This window comes from Triturus cristatus, unplaced genomic scaffold (genome assembly GCF_964204655.1).
Source record: "Triturus cristatus unplaced genomic scaffold, aTriCri1.1 SCAFFOLD_292, whole genome shotgun sequence".
Classification (NCBI taxonomy): Eukaryota; Metazoa; Chordata; class Amphibia; order Caudata; family Salamandridae; genus Triturus; species Triturus cristatus.
The window spans coordinates 558,277-575,672 of NW_028188527.1; the positions used below are offsets into that span (position 1 = coordinate 558,277).

Below are 17,396 nucleotides of genomic sequence, written 5' to 3' on the forward strand. Positions count from 1 at the left end.
CCTCATTCTGATACTGTAAAGGAGCTAAATACACTTTCCTGAGTATGTGAAGTGTTTTATGTTCACACTTCCATCCAGGGGTAAACCCTGAAATCTCACCCTGCGCGGAGCTCCATAACCCTGGGTAGAAGGTGCGACTTCATCCCCTTGAAGCCTAACCCCTGCAAATGTCACAAGTATCAGTAAAACTGGTGCCAGGAGGCTGGAAGTAGTCCCAAGGCCTTGCAGGCCTTATTCTGATACTGTAAAGCAGCTAAATACTCTTTCCTGAGTATGTGAAGTGTTTTATGTTCACACTTCCATCCAGGGGTGAACCCTGAAATCTCACCCTGCGCGGAGTTCCATAACCCTGGATAGAAGGTGCGACTTCATCCCCTTGAAGCCTAACCCTGCAAATGTCACAAGTATCAGTAAATTGGTGCCAGGAGGCTGGAAGTAGGCCCAAGGCCTTGCAGGCCTTGTTCTGATACTGTAAAGGAGTGAAATGCACTTTACTGAGTATGTGAAGTGTTTTGTTTTCACCCCTGCAGCCAGGGGTGAAACCTGAAATCTTACCCTGCGCGGAGCTCCATAACCCTGGGTAGAAGGTGCGACTTCATCCCCTTGATGCCTAACACCTGCAAATGTCACAAGTATCAGTAAATTGGTGCCTGGAGGCTGGAAACACACCCAAGACCTTGCAGGCCTTGTTCTGATGCTGTGAAGGAGTTAAATACACTTTACTGAGTCTGTGAAGTGTTTTGTTTTCACCCCTGCAGCCAGGGGTGAAACCTGAAATCTTACCCTGCGCGGAGCTCCATGACCCTGGGTAGAAGGCGCGACTTCATCCCCTTGAAGCCTAACAACTACAAATGTCACAAGTATCAGTAAAACTGGTGCCAGGAGGCTGGATGTAGGCCCAAGGCCTTGCAGGCCTTATTCTGATACTGTAAAGGAGTTAAATACACTTTCCTGAGTATGTGATGTGTTTTCTTTTCACTCCTCCAGCCTGGGGCGAAGCCTGAAATCTTACCCTGCGTGGAGCTCCATGACCCTGGGTAGAAGGTGCGACTTCATCCCCTTGAAGCCTAACACCTGCAAATGTCACAAGTATCAGTAAAACTGGTGCCAGGAGGCTGGAAGTAGTCCCAAGGCCTTGCAGGCCTTATTCTGATACTGTAAAGCAGCTAAATACTCTTTCCTGAGTATGTGAAGTGTTTTATGTTCACACTTCCATCCAGGGGTGAACCCTGAAATCTCACCCTGCGCGGAGCTCCATAACCCTGGGTAGAAGGTGCGACTTCATCCCCATGATGCCTCACACCTGCAAATGTCACAAGTATCAGTAAATTGGTGCCTGGAGGCTGGAAACACACCCAAGACCTTGCAGGCCTTGTTCTGATGCTGTGAAGGAGTTAAATACACTTTACTGAGTCTGTGAAGTGTTTTGTTTTCACCCCTGCAGCCAGGGGTGAAACCTGAAATCTTACCCTGCGCGGAGCTCCATGACCCTGGGTAGAAGGCGCGACTTCATCCCCTTGAAGCCTAACAACTACAAATGTCACAAGTATCAGTAAAACTGGTGCCAGGAGGCTGGATGTAGGCCCAAGGCCTTGCAGGCCTTATTCTGATACTGTAAAGGAGTTAAATACACTTTCCTGAGTATGTGATGTGTTTTATTTTCACTCCTCCAGCCTGGGGCGAAGCCTGAAATCTTACCCTGCGTGGAGCTCCATGACCCTGGGTAGAAGGTGCGACTTCATCCCCTTGAAGCCTAACACCTGCAAATGTCACAAGTATCAGTAAAACTGGTGCCAGGAGGCTGGAAGTAGTCCCAAGGCCTTGCAGGCCTTATTCTGATACTGTAAAGCAGCTAAATACTCTTTCCCGAGTATGTGAAGTGTTTTATGTTCACACTTCCATCCAGGGGTGAACCCTGAAATCTCACCCTGCGCGGAGCTCCATAACCCTGGGTAGAAGGTGCGACTTCATCCCCATGATGCCTCACACCTGCAAATGTCACAAGTATCAGTAAATTGGTGCCTGGAGGCTGGAAACACACCCAAGACCTTGCAGGCCTTATTCTGATACTGTAAAGCAGCTAAATACACTTTCCTGAGTATGTGAAGTGTTTTATTTTCACACTTCCATCCGGGGGTAAACCCTGAAATCTCACCCTGCGCGGAGCTCCATAACCCTGGGTAGAAGGTGCGACTTCATCCCCTTGAAGCCTAACCCCTGCAAATGTCACAAGTATCAGTAAACTGGTGCCAGGAGGCTGGAAGTAGGCCCAAGGCCTTGCAGGCCTTATTCTGATACTGTAAAGCACCTAATACACTTTCCTGAGTATGTGAAGTGTTTTATTTTCACACTTCCATCCAGGGGTAAACCCTGAAATCTTACCCTGCGCGGAGCTCCATAACCCTGGGTAGAAGGTGCGACTTCATCCCCTTGATGCCTAACACCTGCAAATGTCACAAGTATCAGTAAATTGGTGCCTGGAGGCTGGAAACACACCCAAGGCCTTGCAGGCCTTGTTCTGATGCTGTGAAAGAGTTAAATACACTTTACTGAGTCTGTGAAGTGTTTTGTTTTCACCCCTGCAGCCAGGGGTGAAACCTGAAATCTTACCCTGCGCGGAGCTCCATGACCCTGGGTAGAAGGTGCTACTTCATCCCCTTGAAGCCTAACACCTGCAAATGTCACAAGTATCAGTAAAACTGGTGCCAGGAGTCTGGAAGTAGGCCCAAGGCCTTGCAGGCCTCATTCTGATACTGTAAAGGAGCTAAATACACTTTCCTGAGTATGTGAAGTGTTTTATTTTCCCACCTGCAGCCAGGGGTGAACCCTGAAATCTCACCCTGCGCGGAGCTCCATGACCCTGGGTAGAAGGTGCGACTTCATCCCCTTGATGCCTAACACCTGCAAATGTCACAAGTATCAGTAAAACTGGTGCCAGGAGGCTGGAAGTAGTCCCAAGGCCTTGCAGGCCTTATTCTGATACTGTAAAGCAGCTACATACACTTTCCTGAGTATGTGAAGTGTTTTATGTTCACACTTCCATCCAGGGGTAAACCCTGAAATCTCACTCTGCGCGGAGCTCCATAACCCTGGGTAGAAGGTGCGGCTTCATCCCCTTGAAGCCTAACCCCTGCAAATGTCACAAGTATCAGTAAATTGGTGCCAGGAGGCTGGAAGTAGGCCCAAGGCCTTGCAGGCCTTGTTCTGATACTGTAAAGGAGTGAAATGCACTTTACTGAGTATGCGAAGTGTTTTGTTTTCACCCCTGCAGCCAGGGGTGAAACCTGAAATCTTACCCTGCGCGGAGCTCCATAACCCTGGGTAGAAGGTGCGACTTCATCCCCTTGATGCCTAACACCTGCAAATGTCACAAGTATCAGTAAATTGGTGCCAGGAGGCTGGAAGTAGGCCCAAGGCCTTGCAGGCCTTATTCTGATACTGTAAAGGAGTTAAATACACTTTCCTGAGTATGTGATGTGTTTTATTTTCACTCCTCCAGCCTGGGGCGAAGCCTGAAATCTTACCCTGCGTGGAGCTCCATGACCCTGGGTAGAAGGTGCGACTTCATCCCCTTGAAGCCTAACACCTGCAAATGTCACAAGTATCAGTAAAACTGGTGCCAGGAGGCTGGAAGTAGTCCCAAGGCCTTGCAGGCCTTATTCTGATACTGTAAAGCAGCTAAATACTCTTTCCTGAGTATGTGAAGTGTTTTATGTTCACACTTCCATCCAGGGGTGAACCCTGAAATCTCACCCTGCGCGGAGCTCCATAACCCTGGGTAGAAGGTGCGACTTCATCCCCATGATGCCTCACACCTGCAAATGTCACAAGTATCAGTAAATTGGTGCCTGGAGGCTGGAAACACACCCAAGACCTTGCAGGCCTTGTTTTGATGCTGTGAAGGAGTTAAATACACTTTACTGAGTCTGTGAAGTGTTTTGTTTTCACACCTGCAGCCGGGGGTGAAACCTGAAATCTTACCCTGCGCGGAGCTCCATAAACCTGGGTAGAAGGTGCGACTTCATCCCCTTGAAGCCTAACACCTGCAAATGTCACAAGTATCAGTAAAACTGGTGCCAGGAGTCTGGAAGTAGGCCCAAGGCCTTGCAGGCCTCATTCTGATACTGTAAAGGAGCTAAATACACTTTCCTGAGTATGTGAAGTGTTTTATTTTCCCACCTGCAGCCAGGGGTGAACCCTGAAATCTCACCCTGCGCGGAGCTCCATGACCCTGGGTAGAAGGTGCGACTTCATCCCCTTGATGCCTAACACCTGCAAATGTCACAAGTATCAGTAAAACTGGTGCCAGGAGGCTGGAAGTAGGCCCAAGGCCTTGCATGCCTTATTCTGATACTGTAAAGCAGCTACATACACTTTCCTGAGTATGTGAAGTGTTTTATGTTCACACTTCCATCCAGGGGTAAACCCTGAAATCTCACCCTGCGCGGAGCTCCATAACCCTGGGTAGAAGGTGCGACTTCATCCCCTTGAAGCCTAACCCCTGCAAATGTCACAAGTATCAGTAAACTGGTGCCAGGAGGCTGGAAGTAGGCCCAAGGCCTTGCAGGCCTTATTCTGATACTGTAAAGCACCTAATACACTTTCCTGAGTATGTGAAGTGTTTTATTTTCACACTTCCATCCAGGGGTAAACCCTGAAATCTCACCCTGCGCGGAGCTCCATAACCCTGGGTAGAAGGTGCGACTTCATCCCCTTGAAGCCTAACCCCTGCAAATGTCACAAGTATCAGTAAAACTGGTGCCAGGAGTCTGGAAGTAGGCCCAAGGCCTTGCAGGCCTCATTCTGATACTGTAAAGGAGCTAAATACACTTTCCTGAGTATGTGAAGTGTTTTATTTTCCCACCTGCAGCCAGGGGTGAACCCTGAAATCTCACCCTGCGCGGAGCTCCATGACCCTGGGTAGAAGGTGCGACTTCATCCCCTTGATGCCTAACACCTGCAAATGTCACAAGTATCAGTAAAACTGGTGCCAGGAGGCTGGAAGTAGGCCCAAGGCCTTGCATGCCTTATTCTGATACTGTAAAGCAGCTACATACACTTTCCTGAGTATGTGAAGTGTTTTATGTTCACACTTCCATCCAGGGGTAAACCCTGAAATCTCACTCTGCGCGGAGCTCCATAACCCTGGGTAGAAGGTGCGGCTTCATCCCCTTGAAGCCTAACCCCTGCAAATGTCACAAGTATCAGTAAATTGGTGCCAGGAGGCTGGAAGTAGGCCCAAGGCCTTGCAGGCCTTGTTCTGATACTGTAAAGGAGTGAAATGCACTTTACTGAGTATGCGAAGTGTTTTGTTTTCACCCCTGCAGCCAGGGGTGAAACCTGAAATCTTACCCTGCGCGGAGCTCCATAACCCTGGGTAGAAGGTGCGACTTCATCCCCTTGATGCCTAACACCTGCAAATGTCACAAGTATCAGTAAATTGGTGCCTGGAGGCTGGAAACACACCCAAGGCCTTGCAGGCCTTGTTCTGATGCTGTGAAGGAGTTAAATACACTTTACTGAGTCTGTGAAGTGTTTTGTTTTCACCCCTGCAGCCAGGGGTGAAACCTGAAATCTTACCCTGCGCGGAGCTCCATGACCCTGGTTAGAAGGCGCGACTTCATCCCCTTGAAGCCTAACAACTACGAATGTCACAAGTATCAGTAAAACTGGTGCCAGGAGGCTGGATGTAGGCCCAAGGCCTTGCAGGCCTTATTCTGATACTGTAAAGGAGTTAAATACACTTTCCTGAGTATGTGATGTGTTTTATTTTCACTCCTCCAGCCTGGGGCGAAGCCTGAAATCTTACCCTGCGTGGAGCTCCATGACCCTGGGTAGAAGGTGCGACTTCATCCCCTTGAAGCCTAACACCTGCAAATGTCACAAGTATCAGTAAAACTGGTGCCAGGAGGCTGGAAGTAGTCCCAAGGCCTTGCAGGCCTTATTCTGATACTGTAAAGCAGCTAAATACTCTTTCCTGAGTATGTGAAGTGTTTTATGTTCACACTTCCATCCAGGGGTGAACCCTGAAATCTCACCCTGCGCGGAGCTCCATAACCCTGGGTAGAAGGTGCGACTTCATCCCCATGATGCCTCACACCTGCAAATGTCACAAGTATCAGTAAATTGGTGCCTGGAGGCTGGAAACACACCCAAGACCTTGCAGGCCTTATTCTGATACTGTAAAGCAGCTAAATACACTTTCCTGAGTATGTGAAGTGTTTTATTTTCACACTTCCATCCGGGGGTAAACCCTGAAATCTCACCCTGCGCGGAGCTCCATAACCCTGGGTAGAAGGTGCGGCTTCATCCCCTTGAAGCCTAACCCCTGCAAATGTCACAAGTATCAGTAAATTGGTGCCTGGAGGCTGGAAACACACCCAAGGCCTTGCAGGCCTTGTTCTGATGCTGTGAAGGAGTTAAATACACTTTACTGAGTCTGTGAAGTGTTTTGTTTTCACCCCTGCAGCCAGGGGTGAAACCTGAAATCTTACCCTGCGCGGAGCTCCATAACCCTGGGTAGAAGGTGCGACTTCATCCCCTTGAAGCCTAACACCTTTAAATGTCACAAGTATCAGTAAAACTGGTGCCAGGAGGCTGGAAGTAGGCCCAAGGCCTTGCAGGCCTTGTTCTGATACTGTTAAGGGTTAAATAGACTGTACTGAGTATGTGAAGTGTTTTATTTTCGCACCACAGCCAGGGGTGAATCCTGAAATCTTACCCTGCGCGGAGCTCCATAACCCTGGGTAGAAGGTGCGACTTCATCCCCTTGAAGCCTAACACCTGCAAATGTCACAAGTATCAGTAAAATTGGTGCCTGGAGGCTGGAGGTAGGCCCAAGGCCTTGTTCTGATACTGTAAAGGGGTTAAATACACTTTGCTGAGTATGTGAAGTGTTGCGTTTTCACATCTCCAGCCCGGGGCGAAACTTGAAATCTTACCCTGCGCGGAGCTCCATAGCCCTGGGTAGAACGAGCTACTGTGTCCCCATAAACCTGTAAATTTCAAAATGTCATAAAAAGAACAAAACAAGCGCCTGGAGGCTAGAAATGGGCCCGAGACACTGAAGTCTTGGATCTGATAATGTAAAGGGCTTTATGTACCCTTTGAGTGAAGTATTTTTCCCACCTCCAGTCGAGGGGTAAATCCTGAAATATTACCCCAATTGGAGCACCCTGTGTAGAAAAAGTGACTTCGTCCCATTTGACCTAAAATTTTAGTATTTTTATTTTTATTTTTTATTAAACATTGTTAAAGGGGTGACTGGAGGCTACAAAATGGACCAGATACTGTGAAGGACGTTATTTCATTTTTGGGTGAAAAAAAATAAAAATATATGTATTTTATTAGGATTACGATTTTTTTTTTTTTTGGGGGCCCATCTCCAGCTGAGGGGGAAAACCTGAAATGTTACCCGAAGTGGAGCTCCATTGCCCCGGGTAGAAGTAGTGCCGTGGTCCCCTTGAACCAAAATGTCAACAAAACAATAATAAAAAAAAAAAAGCACTAAAACAGGTGCTTAGAGTCCCGAAATCGGTCACAAAAAAAAATGAGGATCGCACACCCCATGGGCCTGCATGGGAACGCTCTATTTTACCGACTATTAAGCCCCCACGAAGTGGGGGCTTACAGCGCCCGAGCGAGAGACAAAAGTTAGAGGTAGCGCGGCCGTTCCGCCGCCCGGCCATCTGGTCGCGCAGCTCCGTGGGCCATCTGGTCGCGCAAATCGGCGACCAGATGGCCGGCCGCGCGGCCGCCGCCGCTAGCTCGAACCTTTGTCCCTCATTCGTGTTCTGTAAGCCCCCACTACGTGGGGGCTTAATAGTCGAGGGAAATGACCGGCCCTGGGCCGGGCCAAACTCGCCATGGGTCCCCAGTCCAGGGCTCCAGGATGGCGGGCCCCCGGGCCGGGCTATACCCGCCTTAGGTCCCAAGTACAGAGCTCCAGAATGGCGGGCCCCTGGGCCGGGCTATACCCGCCTTAGGTGGCTTCAGGACAGCGGGCCCCGTGGGCGGGACTAGGATGGACGCGGGGCTCCAGGAAGGTGCCCTGGCCCCAGGACAGTGCCTTGCATGGCGGTTTCGGAGAAATGCCCCCCTCACCCGACCGGCTGTGGGCCTACAAAGCAGGCCTGCCCTGCGGGATCCCTAGTGCATAGATACAGCTCTCCCATGACATCGTGGTCGGCTCTTAAAAGAGCCTTTGGGTTGGTGTTTTTTTTTCTCTTTCTTTCCGTGGGCAAGTCGAGAGTTTAACCGCCGAATCCGTAGAGGGTGCGGCCCTGGCGCTTCAGGGCGTAAACGACATCCATGGCGGTGACGGTCTTCCTCTTGGCGTGCTCGGTGTAGGTGACGGCGTCCCGGATCACATTCTCCAGGAAAACCTTCAGCACCCCGCGGGTCTCCTCGTAGATGAGGCCGGAGATGCGCTTGACCCCGCCACGGCGCGCCAGGCGGCGAATGGCCGGCTTGGTGATGCCCTGGATGTTGTCCCGGAGCACCTTGCGGTGCCTCTTGGCGCCGCCTTTGCCGAGCCCCTTCCCTCCTTTGCCGCGTCCAGACATGTTGTCCTGTCGGTACTGTGACTGAGCAGAAATGAGGAAACAGCCAGCGACGGCTGCTTATATGGAGGAGCTGCGGCGGACCGGCTAGGGCGCTCCAAGCGGCCCACGTGACTCAACGGAAGGCGAGGGGGAGCCCGCCCCTGGACCGCCCTCTGCAGGGAGCGGGGGGCTGGAGCGGCCGTTGCCGTTTGAAAAAGAGCGCGCTCCCAGCCGCCTCTTTGTCGTGGGCTCAGCAGCTGCCGCCGGGGCACGGATCACAGTCAAGCACACACACACGCCTCCCTTCCCGGCCCCCACTCATCACCGCGGCCCGCCTAACCCTGGCGCTCGGTGCCCGCTCCCACTATGAACAGCAGGCTCTGAAATGTTTTAATGGAGCCAACACATTAACGGCCTCACCGGCACCACCCCGCTGTGTGCGGCCGCCCGCAACCCCGTAACACTGTCCACAGGTCAGGCCCGGTCGTGGCAAGTCTGTAAACTGCCCCTATAAACACGTATTTATTTATTTTTACAAAAAGATTATTCTCGTCGGCCTCAAGCTCGGTTTTGGGACGGGGGCAGCATTTATGTGTCCGTCCGAGGGCTTGGGCATCCCTCCTATGTAGCGACGGTGCGGGCGCTGCCGCGACTATGAAGCCTGCCAGAGTAACACCTTGGCACGGATACGCTCTTTGATGGAGTCTGTGGTTGGCCCTGAAAAGAGCCTTTGTGTTTAGGGTGTGTTTCCACGGTGGTCTGCGGGCCTTTACTTGCTTGCTTTGCCCCCTGCCTTGTGGCTCTCGGTTTTCTTGGGCAGCAGCACGGCCTGGATGTTGGGCAGGACTCCTCCCTGGGCGATGGTGACTCGGCCCAGCAGCTTATTCAGCTCCTCGTCGTTGCGGATGGCCAGCTGGAGGTGTCTGGGGATGATGCGGGTCTTCTTGTTGTCACGGGCAGCGTTGCCGGCCAGCTCCAGGATCTCAGCGGTCAGGTACTCCAGGACTGCAGCCAAATAGACGGGGGGCACCGGCGCCCACCCTCTCGGCGTAGCTTCCCTTCCGGAGTAACCTGTGCACACGGCCCACGGGGAACTGGAGCCCGGCTCTGGAAGAGCGTGTCTTGGCCTTAGCGCGGGCCTTTCCTCCTTGCTTTCCGCGTCCAGACATGGCGATCGATGCAGGGGCTCACTCACACAACAGAGAGATTAGTACTGCTGTTCGGCTCGACTCCGGCGATATAAAGACTTCGGGTGCGTCTGATTGGTTGACAGCTAGGCGCTGATAGTACTTCTCATTGGAGGGAGGAGGGCTTCTGTTTCACCAATCAGAGACCCAGAACCGCAGTACACTAGGAGGTGGGGGGCTTGCCTTTGCCTGCCAATGAGAAGGGAGAGCAGAGAAGCAGCTACTTTACACGCCCAGCCTATAAATACAAGTGCCGGGCTCGCCTGGCCTTATTTCTCTCGGCTCCACAGGAAGCGGTGCAGATTGTCGACCATGCCTGAACCAGCCAAGTCCGCGCCGGCTCCCAAGAAGGGCTCCAAGAAAGCGCTCTCCAAGCCGCCCAAGAAGGACGGGAAGAAGCGCAAGAGGAGCAGGAAGGAAAGCTATGCAATCTACATTTACAAAGTGATGAAGCAGGTGCACCCGGACACCGGCATCTCCTCTAAGGCCATGGGCATCATGAACTCCTTCGTGAACGACATCTTCGAGCGCATCGCCGGGGAGGCTTCCCGCCTGGCCCACTACAACTCGCGGCGCACCATCACCTCCCGGGAGATCCAGACCGCAGTGCGTCTGCTGCTGCCCGGAGAGCTGGCCAAGCACGCCGTGTCGGAGGGCACCAAGGCCGTCACCAAGTACACCAGCGCCAAGTAAGGCTTCGAGGCGCATCCCCAACTAACACAACGGCTCTTTTAAGGGCCAACCACGTCCTCCCCTAAGAGCTAATGTGCTTCTATTATGACCGGAGAAATAAGTGTTTTAAAAGGTAATGTTGAGCGCACAAGACCCGCTCTCACGGGTCTTGCTGCAGACCGAGGGACGATGGAGCAGGCAACCCGTTTTTAATAAACATGTTTATATGAATGAGCCCTCTCTTTGGGACCAAGTCTCACGTAAGCACTGTAATGTAACGATGACGTTAAATGAGCGAGGGACGATGGAGCAGGCAACCCGTTTTGCCTGTTTAAATAAACCTGTTTATATGAATGAGCCCTCTCTTTGGTACCAAGTGTCACATAAGCACTGTAATGTAACGATGACGTTAAATGAGCCCACGGGCTTATTGTTTTCGGCGACCAGTTTTAGTGTGTGCGGGTGTCACGTTGTGTTTGTACTTTAAGACCAAGGGCAACGGCAATAATCCGCCCCTGGGCAAGCGCTCCCGAAATCGGACACATGAACCCGATGTACCGGGAGCACAGATGCCCCACAGCGCTGGCTTGTGACCAGCGGATCCCAACACAACCCTCCACCCAAACAAAGCTCTTTATTAAACGATGGACACATTGAAGATGCGATTGTGCACTGTGAACACGGAGTGCTCTGGTCACCCAGTGCCGGTATAAGTTACCCAGTACTCGTGGTACTCTCAGCCAGCCCACCCACCCTAACCTGTAGAACATGCCATGGCAGATAAGAGAAGCTCGTATGTGACAGGGTGGTGGCCCTTAAAAGAGCCGTTGTGGTGGTTGTTCGGGTCGGCGTGTCTCCTTAGGCCCTCTCGCCTCGGATACGACGGGCCAGCTGGATGTCCTTGGGCATGATGGTCACCCTCTTGGCGTGGATGGCGCACAGGTTGGTGTCCTCGAAGAGCCCCACCAGGTAGGCCTCGCTGGCCTCTTGCAGGGCCATGACGGCGGAGCTCTGGAAGCGCAGGTCGGTCTTGAAGTCCTGGGCGATCTCCCTCACCAAGCGCTGGAAGGGCAGCTTGCGGATGAGGAGCTCGGTGGACTTCTGGTAGCGGCGGATCTCGCGGAGAGCCACAGTGCCGGGTCGGTAGCGGTGAGGCTTCTTGACGCCGCCGGTGGCAGGCGCGCTCTTGCGGGCAGCCTTGGTGGCCAGCTGCTTGCGAGGCGCTTTGCCGCCGGTGGACTTGCGGGCTGTCTGCTTGGTGCGGGCCATGGCGGGAGCGGTCTCTCTCAGCGACAAGCGAGGAAGAATGGAGTTCAAGCAGGCAAGAGCCCTATTTATGCACTCGAAGACGGAGGGCTGCTCTGGTTGGCTGAAGCGACCGCCCCACGTTTGAAAATAGCCCGCGGTGTGCAATGATTGGCCAATGAACCGGAGGCTGCAGCCTGTCTCTCCAATGAGCTGTGGAGAAAAAGACACCCTCCGATTGGATGATGTACGTTGGAGCCGTAGCCCGCGCTTGGGTCAGCCTTTGTCTCCGTGTCCATCCATAGTCACACGAACCACTCGCCCCCGGTCAACTGGGCGAGGAGCCCAGGATTTTATAAGTGTACTGCCCTTGGTCACCCTGGAACACGCCGCCGTTAACTGCGCTCGATTTCACGTTCACAATCGTCTGCTTTATGCAGACACCACTTCGAATCTGCCCGGATACAGTGAAAGCACCAAGGCACACGTTATTTCACATTTATTATAAACGGAGGTCTAATAAACTCCCAGACCCCCTTCTTTATTTGGTACACAGATTTCAATCCACGCAGCACCAAAAGAGCCGTTTACATGACCAAGATCACACACGGCACTCGCGTGCGGAAAGGTGCGCTATGGATTTACTGTGCCGTTTATTATTATAGAGAAGTGTGCACGCGGGGTGCAAGGGTGGGGACGAACAAGCTCTCTTCTGGACCGGGTGGATGGCTCTTAAAAGAGCCGTTGTGTTTGCAGTGTCTTGGTGCAAGCCCTTACTTCTTCTTGGGCGCTGCCTTCTTGGGCTTGGCTGCTTTGGGCTTGGCTGCCTTGGGTTTGACTACCTTGGCAGGGCTTTTCTTGGCCACTTTGGGCTTCGCCGCCTTGGCTTTCGCTGGGCTCTTGGCAGCCTTCTTGGCGGGGGCAGCCTTGGGCTTCTTGGGGCTCTTTGCTGCCGCAGGCTTCTTGACCTTCTTCGGGCTCTTCTTGACCCCCGCGGGAGCCTTTTTGGGCTTCTTGGCGGCAGGGGCAGCTTTCTTGGCCGCTGGTTTCTTGGTCTTGGCGGCCGCCTTCTTGGCCGCCTTCTTGCCCTCCAGCTGCTTCTTGTTCACCTTGAAGGATCCGGAGGCCCCGGTGCCCTTCAGCTGGGCCAGGGCGCCTTTGCTGACCAGGCTCTTGAGGGAGGCCTTGACCCGGCTCTTGTTCTTGTCCACATCGTAGCCCTCGGCGACCAGCCCCTTCTTCATGGCCGACAGGGAGACTCCCTTCCTCTCGGCAGAGGCGGTCACCACCTTCAGGATCAGATCGGCCACGCTGGGGCCGGAAGGCTTCTTGGCCTTGGAGGCCCCCGCTGTCTTCTTCTGCTGCTTTTTCTTGGGGGCGACCTCAGCGGGAGGCGCCGCGGCGGCTGGAGCGGTTTCGGCCATTGTAATGCGAGTCTCGGCGCGGGCGCTGTCACTGAACAGAAATGTCCCTCCCAAACCCGAGCCCCGTGAATATATACAGGGAGGAGCCGGCCTCTGATTGGTCCCGAGCAGACAGGGCTGTGCGAGGCACACTCGGCTCTTTGCTCCCAGCTGACTTTTGTGTTTCCTACCTTCGGATTATCCACGTTTTAAAACACAATCAGTTAAACACGCGCTTCCACGCATACATGACCAGGAGCCCAGCTTCGGCCCTCTCCCGGGCCTGCCCCCGTTTCGGATCCACCCCTCATCCCTGGCTTGTGATCCGCGGGGAGACTCGGCGCTCCCCCGACGGCGGGCGCCTCCATGCCTGAAATCCCGGGCTCCGGACCCCTTTTCCCCGGTCCTCTCTCGACTCCTGCGGCCGGGAGCGGCGGCCCGCGGGAGGGAGGGGGCTCCTGCAGGGAGCGGGCCCTGTGGCGTCACAGTGGGGCTGCGGGGGCCGCGGGGAGCGCGTTCTGGAACGGGCCGAAGTAACACAGGGCTCCGCCGGCCGAGCGCGGGGTGGAAACAATGCCAGGGAGCCCCTGGCACGGGGGCCAGGGGGCCCTCCCCGCGCGCCTGCACCCTCGGCTGTGGCACCCTCGGCTCGGGGCTTACAAGCAGCGGGGCACGGCCCTGGCTCCAGCCTCGCACGCATCACCAGGCGGCCGTGTGCTGGCAGCTTCACATGCAGGCAGAGAGCATTCACTGCCGAGCGCCGAGCCAGAGGAGGCGGGTGCAGACTCAATACAATAAATACACAGTGACACAATGAAGGAAGGCGGCCGAGTTAGGCCTACATGTTTTAAGACACCCCAAGTGAGAGCAGAGGGTGTGAATGCACCTGAAATGGTGACCCCAGTACCGGCATGGAGGCACTCTGCTGAGCTGATTTTTACAGCTGGAGCTAGGTGTACCTCTGAGGTGACATCTGTAGACAGAGTGAGTTACTGTATGTCAGACGCTGAGCCTATGACCGGGGAGGCCCACTGCGGAACTGAATAGTACAGTACAGAGTGAGGCCTGTGACTACCACTGTTCTACTGAGCCCTATCGCTGGAGTGGGGACCACTCCTGAATCCAATGGTATGTCACGAGGGAGACCTGAGACCAGAAATCATATTCTGCGCACTGTAGCCTGATCGAGGCCTGCTGCTAATTTGGATGGAGGTAGGGGAAGAAAACAAAACACTTCACAAAGTCCAGAACGCACATGAACACCATTCACAGTATCAGATCTTAGCCTTCAGGATCTCCGGCCCATCCCTAGCTTCCAGGTACATGTTTTAGTAATATTTGTGACATTTGGAGGTTTACAGCTTCAAGGGGATGAAGTCGCACCTTCTACCCAGGGTTATGGAGCTCCGCGCAGGGTGAGATTTCAGGGTTCACCCCTGGCTGGAGGTGTGAAAACAAAACAATCCACATAGTCACACCTCCAGCCAGGGGTGAACCCTGAAATCTCACCCTGCGCATAGCTCCATAACCCTGGGTAGAAGGTGCAACTACGTCCCCTTGAAGCTTATCTCCTCCAAAGGTCACAAAGTATCAGTAAAACTGGTGCCTGGAGGCTAGAAACACACCCAAGGCCATGCAGGTCTTGTTCTGATACTGTAACGGAGTTCACACCTCCAAACCTGAAATCGTACCCTGCGCGGAGCTCCATGACCCTGGGTACAAGGTGCGACTTCATCCCCTTGAAGCCTAACACCTTAAAATGTCACAAAGTATCAGTAATACTGGTGCCTGGAGGCTGGAAGTAGGCCCAAGGCCTTGCAGGCCTTATTCTGATACTGTAAAGGAGTTAAATACACTTTCCTGAGTATGTGAAGTGTTTTATTTTCACTCCTCCAGCCTGGGGTGAAGCCTGAAATCTTACCCTGCGCGGAGCTCCATGACACTGGGTACAAGGTGTGACTTCATCCCCTTGAAGCTTAACACCTTAAAATGTCACAAAGTATCAGTAATACTGGTGCCTGGAGGCTGGAAGTAGGCCCAAGGCCTTGCAGGCCTTATTCTGATACGGTAAAGGAGTTAATTACACTTTCCGGAGTATGTGAAGTGTTTTATTGTCACACCTCAAGCCTGGGGTGAACCCTGAAATCTCACCCTGCGCGGAGCTCCATGACCCTGGGTAGAAGGTGCAACTTCATCCCCTTGAAGCCTAACACCTGCAAATGTCACAAGTATCAGTAAAACTGGTGCCAGGAGGCTCGAAGTAGGCCCAAGGACTTGCAGGCCTTATTCTGATACTGTAAAGGAGATAAATACACTTTCCTGAGTATGTGAAGTGTTTTATTTTCACTCCTCCAGCCTGGGGTAAACCCTGAAATCTCACTCTGCGCGGAGCTCCATAACCCTGGGTAGAAGGTGCGGCTTCATCCCCTTGAAGCCTAACCCCTGCAAATGTCACAAGTATCAGTAAATTGGTGCCAGGAGGCTGGAAGTAGGCCCAAGGCCTTGCAGGCCTTGTTCTGATACTGTAAAGGAGTGAAATGCACTTTACTGAGTATGCGAAGTGTTTTGTTTTCACCCCTGCAGCCAGGGGTGAAACCTGAAATCTTACCCTGCGCGGAGCTCCATAACCCTGGGTAGAAGGTGCGACTTCATCCCCTTGATGCCTAACACCTGCAAATGTCACAAGTATCAGTAAATTGGTGCCTGGAGGCTGGAAACACACCCAAGGCCTTGCAGGCCTTGTTCTGATGCTGTGAAGGAGTTAAATACACTTTACTGAGTCTGTGAAGTGTTTTGTTTTCACCCCTGCAGCCAGGGGTGAAACCTGAAATCTTACCCTGCGCGGAGCTCCATGACCCTGGGTAGAAGGCGCGACTTCATCCCCTTGAAGCCTAACAACTACAAATGTCACAAGTATCAGTAAAACTGGTGCCAGGAGGCTGGATGTAGGCCCAAGGCCTTGCAGGCCTTATTCTGATACTGTAAAGGAGTTAAATACACTTTCCTGAGTATGTGATGTGTTTTATTTTCACTCCTCCAGCCTGGGGCGAAGCCTGAAATCTTACCCTGCGTGGAGCTCCATGACCCTGGGTAGAAGGTGCGACTTCATCCCCTTGAAGCCTAACACCTGCAAATGTCACAAGTATCAGTAAAACTGGTGCCAGGAGGCTGGAAGTAGTCCCAAGGCCTTGCAGGCCTTATTCTGATACTGTAAAGCAGCTAAATACTCTTTCCTGAGTATGTGAAGTGTTTTATGTTCACACTTCCATCCAGGGGTGAACCCTGAAATCTCACCCTGCGCGGAGCTCCATAACCCTGGGTAGAAGGTGCGACTTCATCCCCATGATGCCTCACACCTTCAAATGTCACAAGTATCAGTAAATTGGTGCCTGGAGGCTGGAAACACACCCAAGACCTTGCAGGCCTTGTTTTGATGCTGTGAAGGAGTTAAATACACTTTACTGAGTCTGTGAAGTGTTTTGTTTTCACACCTGCAGCCGGGGGTGAAACCTGAAATCTTACCCTGCGCGGAGCTCCATAAACCTGGGTAGAAGGTGCGACTTCATCCCCTTGAAGCCTAACACCTGCAAATGTCACAAGTATCAGTAAAACTGGTGCCAGGAGTCTGGAAGTAGGCCCAAGGCCTTGCAGGCCTCATTCTGATACTGTAAAGGAGCTAAATACACTTTCCTGAGTATGTGAAGTGTTTTATTTTCCCACCTGCAGCCAGGGGTGAACCCTGAAATCTCACCCTGCGCGGAGCTCCATGACCCTGGGTAGAAGGTGCGACTTCATCCCCTTGATGCCTAACACCTGCAAATGTCACAAGTATCAGTAAAACTGGTGCCAGGAGGCTGGAAGTAGGCCCAAGGCCTTGCATGCCTTATTCTGATACTGTAAAGCAGCTACATACACTTTCCTGAGTATGTGAAGTGTTTTATGTTCACACTTCCATCCAGGGGTAAACCCTGAAATCTCACCCTGCGCGGAGCTCCATAACCCTGGGTAGAAGGTGCGACTTCATCCCCTTGAAGCCTAACCCCTGCAAATGTCACAAGTATCAGTAAACTGGTGCCAGGAGGCTGGAAGTAGGCCCAAGGCCTTGCAGGCCTTATTCTGATACTGTAAAGCACCTAATACACTTTCCTGAGTATGTGAAGTGTTTTATTTTCACACTTCCATCCAGGGGTAAACCCTGAAATCTCACCCTGCGCGGAGCTCCATAACCCTGGGTAGAAGGTGCGACTTCATCCCCTTGAAGCCTAACCCCTGCAAATGTCACAAGTATCAGTAAAACTGGTGCCAGGAGTCTGGAAGTAGGCCCAAGGCCTTGCAGGCCTCATTCT

At 52.8% G+C, this 17,396-nt stretch overlaps 2 protein-coding genes and 1 pseudogene across 2 annotated transcripts; all 3 read right to left on the reverse strand.

Annotated features, from left to right (window-relative positions):
* Nucleotides 1-8,007: 8,007 nt before the first annotated feature.
* LOC146768946 (histone H4) lies at nt 8,008-8,605 on the reverse strand. The gene has a single exon (XM_085640594.1). The coding sequence runs from the start codon at nt 8,562-8,564 to the stop codon at nt 8,253-8,255; it is 312 nt and encodes a 103-aa protein (XP_085496720.1). The 5' UTR covers nt 8,565-8,605; the 3' UTR covers nt 8,008-8,252.
* Nucleotides 8,606-8,636: 31 nt separating this feature from the next.
* On the reverse strand, nt 8,637-9,734 carry LOC146768947 (histone H2A type 2-C-like; annotated as a pseudogene).
* A 1,497-nt stretch (nt 9,735-11,231) lies between these two features.
* On the reverse strand, nt 11,232-12,768 carry LOC146768948 (histone H3). Its single transcript, XM_085640646.1, has one exon. It carries the CDS (start codon nt 11,669-11,671, stop codon nt 11,261-11,263), a length of 411 nt encoding a protein of 136 aa, XP_085496772.1. The 5' UTR covers nt 11,672-12,768; the 3' UTR covers nt 11,232-11,260.
* Between the last annotated feature and the right edge of the window lie 4,628 nt (nt 12,769-17,396).